The 3,683-nt window shown below is 42.0% G+C and overlaps 1 protein-coding gene across 1 annotated transcript in view; it reads left to right on the top strand.

The window, feature by feature from the left end:
• The first annotated feature begins 676 nt into the window (after positions 1 to 676).
• Positions 677 to 3,683, top strand: part of gan (gigaxonin) — a 10,157-nt gene continuing 7,150 nt past the window's right edge. The window contains exons 1-6 of the mRNA XM_014030908.1: positions 677 to 783; positions 1,096 to 1,303; positions 2,027 to 2,141; positions 2,228 to 2,578; positions 2,668 to 2,736; positions 2,813 to 2,964. Of these exons, the coding sequence (XP_013886362.1) occupies positions 1,119 to 1,303; positions 2,027 to 2,141; positions 2,228 to 2,578; positions 2,668 to 2,736; positions 2,813 to 2,964 (872 nt within the window). The 5' untranslated portion in view covers positions 677 to 783; positions 1,096 to 1,118. The remainder of the gene's footprint in view (positions 784 to 1,095; positions 1,304 to 2,026; positions 2,142 to 2,227; positions 2,579 to 2,667; positions 2,737 to 2,812; positions 2,965 to 3,683) is intronic.

Raw genomic sequence — 3,683 nt, 5'->3', positions numbered from 1 at the left:
CACACACACACACACACACACACACACACACACACACAAATAATAATAATAATAATAAAAATAATAATAATAAAATAAAATAAAAACCCGAAACACTTAACTCTTAACACTCTTAACTTAAACGACAAGGACTAAATACACTGGCTTCATATTATCTGATTATTGAATTAACCTAAAGTAGGTTCAGCAAAAATAATTTGGAATTTCAATAATTTGAATCCTTCTGTGAAAAAACTTTGTGAAAAGGTAAAACTGTGCTGGTGTAGATTCTCATTCAGGACACAGAAATTAAAACAAATAAGTAACTGAACTTTTATTCTGGTTGAAACCTTTTTTTCTCTCATCCATTAAAATGTCTTTATTTAAAACTGCAGAGGTTATTCTGCTCTCAGCTGCAGGACATTTCTGCAGTTTTAAACCTGTTGTTGACACATGGCTGAAGACACATTCACGGACCGTAGGAAATTTTTCAGAACCTCCCTGAAACTTGTAATGACATGTTCTTACCACGTGCTTCTTATCTACTAAGTACAATTTAATTTATAAATACAGAACTACGATAATATGGTTTGAGATTTGGTTACAAAACTGTAAGTTTTATTAGTCTGTTTGTTCTTTTCTTCTCAGATACGTACTTTAATTATTTTGTCCTACGGTTTTGAACGCAGCATGTGTCTTAGCGTCTTCTTGAAAGATTCTCGCCTGGAGTGATTCATGGTTCTGTAAGTGCAGTTCGGCACTCCCTGTGCCCCAAAACACACAACAACACTCACTAACTCAAAGGTAAGGCGCTAAAAACGAGTAATTACAAATAATAAAAACATGACACGTGAAGTTTAAACTAAACTCGTTCATCAGAAGCCGTTTGTTTACATGTCGGCCGTGTCGCTGCTAGCTTAGCTCTTCTCGCCAAACCTGATTTAGATTTTGTGCTGTTTAAAGAATTTCTGCTGAAATCACTGAAGTAAGAACTTACAGAAAACAAATCTTACTCTATATCAACAAACTAAGTATTCGGTTTGTTAGTTTTTCAACAAACATGTATTATTAATTAGTAAATATGCAGGAAATGTCAGTATGTGGTTCTGTTGACAGAGAGGACTGTGGCAAGCCAAGACATGCCGAACTGTAGATCCAGTGAGCCCGGTTCGAAGGTTTCGGACCCACAGCACTCCCAGAAGCTCCTCAGAGTTCTTCGCACTTTCTGGCAGGAGCAAAGTTTCCACGATGCCCTGTTGGTGGTTGATGGAGAGGAACTTCCGGTTCAGAAAAACATCCTGGCTGCTGCCAGTCCTTACATCCGGTCAGTCAGGCTGAAACAATCCGTTTTATTCATGTTCACACTGCTGTGGGATCAATCCTGTCAGCAGGAACTGAATCTGAATGTTCATAATTTGAAATTAAATGCATTGGTTTGAAAATAAATTTTACTAAATTTAAACTGAATTTAAAGTTTTGTATCAGAATTAATTTACTTTGAAACTGTATTTTGGTTTATTAAAAATTCAGTTTGACTACTTTCACTTTCAGTTCCATAATTCAGATGTTTGTGTCACATCCTGGTCCTTGAGAAAGCCAGGCAGAGTAATCAAACACAGATCCACAGATTTATGTTTCACTTTGGTGAAGTTTCCCTTCTGGATGTAACAGAGTTGATGCAATCCACTGTAAAAGTGACAAAAACAGACAAAGTTATTTTATTGCAGTGATTAATTTGACCTATATGTAGAAAATGTTACATTTACATGATGACATCATGGATCAGTCAGCAGCAGCATCTGATCTATATGTGTGTCATAATTAAATCATAGAATAAACTAATGGCACATAGATTATAAATTATTCTAATTATAAACATGTGTGAAGCACATTTAAGACTCAGTAGAAATGAGACGTCCCACCTGTGCAGGTGTGATCAGTGATGTTCTGCCTGTGTCAGAGCAGCATGTGTGTGTCTACTTGCACACACACAGCAACCAGGAATATTTGTAGTTTTGTGTTTGTGTTGTGACTCTTCCTGCTTCAGGACCAAACTGAACTACAACCCTCCAAAAGAAGACGGCTCCACCTACAGGATAGAGCTGCAGGGGGTTTCCATGGCCATCATGAAGCAGATCCTGGACTACATCTTCAGTGGGGAAGTGAGTGTTGATGCTGAATGCACCCATATACCATCAGAGAGGCAGGCGGAGGGCTTTAAGTTTGGTTCCTGCGGTTCCTGTGTCAGATCAGCCTCAGTGAGGAGACCATCCAGGACATGGTGCAGGCCTCAGACCTGCTCCTCATGACGGACCTGAAGCTGCTCTGCTGCCAGTTCTTGGAGAGCTGCATCACGGCAGAGAACTGCATCGGGATCCGCCTCTTCTCCCTGCACTACTGCCTGCACCACGTGCACTACGTCGCCACCGACTTCCTGCAGACGCACTTCCGCGACGTGGCGCTCAGCGAGGAGTTCAGGGAGCTCCCTCACGACCGGCTGTGCGAGCTGCTGGCCATGGAGAAGCTCAACGTGGGGAACGAGAAGCACGTGCTGGAGGCCGTGGTGCGCTGGTTCGCCGACGACCCTGACCACCGCCGGGTGGGTGGAGCTTAGAGCCCAGGCTGGAAAGACCCGGTGATGTAAACACAACAGACACACAAGAGGTGATTAAAACTGGTTTGTTGCAGGTCCACATGAAGGAAGTGATGTCAGCCGTGTGGCTGCAGGGTTTGGACCTGAGCTACCTGAGAGAGCAGGTGAGTCACTCCAGCCGGGGCGAGGACGTTTACCTGTTGTCTCAGAGGGCAGACCTGACCTGTGTCCTGTCTTCAGTCCATGGGGGAGCCGCTGATGAGGGAGGTGATCCGGGAGTTCTGTCAGAAGGTTCTGACGGACGGCCCGCTGCAGGGAGAGGCCATGCTCACCGCCTTCAAGCCCAGAGGTTACTCTGAGTGCATCGTGATCGCCGGAGGAGAAGACCGCAGGTGAGCAGGACCAACGCCAGCTTCAGCTGTTTCTGTCAGGAAACCTTCAGCTGTTTCTGTCAGGAAACATTTAGCTGTTTCTGTTAGAAAAACTTCAGCTGCTTCTGTTAGGAAAACTTTAGCTGTTTCTGTCAGGAAACATTCAGCTGTTTCTGTCAGGAAACATTCAGCTGTTTCTGTTAGGAAACATTCAACTGTTTCTGTTAGGAAACATTTAGCTGTTTCTGTTAGGAAACATTCAACTGTTTCTGTTAGGAAACATTTAGCTGTTTCTGTTAGGAAAACTTTAGCTGTTTCTGTTAGGAAACATTCAGCTGTTTCTGTTAGAAAAACTTCAGCTGTTTCTGTTAGGAAAACTTTAGCTGTTTCTGTCAGGAAACATTTAGCTGTTTCTGTTAGAAAAACTTCAGCTGCTTCTGTTAGGAAAACTTTAGCTGTTTCTGTTAGGAAAACTTTAGCTGTTTCTGTCAGGAAACTTTTAGCTGTTTCTGTTAGGAAAACTTTAGCTGTTTCTGTTAGGAAACATTCAGCTGTTTCTGTTAGAAAAACTTCAGCTGTTTCTGTTAGGAAAACTTTAGCTGTTTCTGTTAGGAAAACTTTAGCTGTTTCTGTTAGGAAACATTCAGCTGTTTCTGTTAGAAAAACTTCAGCTGTTTCTGTTAGGAAAACTTTAGCTGTTTCTGTTAGGAAAACTTTAGCTGTTTCTGTTTGTAAACCTT

The sequence above is a fragment of the Austrofundulus limnaeus genome, unplaced genomic scaffold (assembly GCF_001266775.1).
Source record: "Austrofundulus limnaeus strain Quisiro unplaced genomic scaffold, Austrofundulus_limnaeus-1.0 Scaffold1139, whole genome shotgun sequence".
NCBI lineage: Eukaryota > Metazoa > Chordata > Actinopteri > Cyprinodontiformes > Rivulidae > Austrofundulus > Austrofundulus limnaeus.
This window is presented reverse-complemented; position numbering and strand designations above follow the sequence as displayed.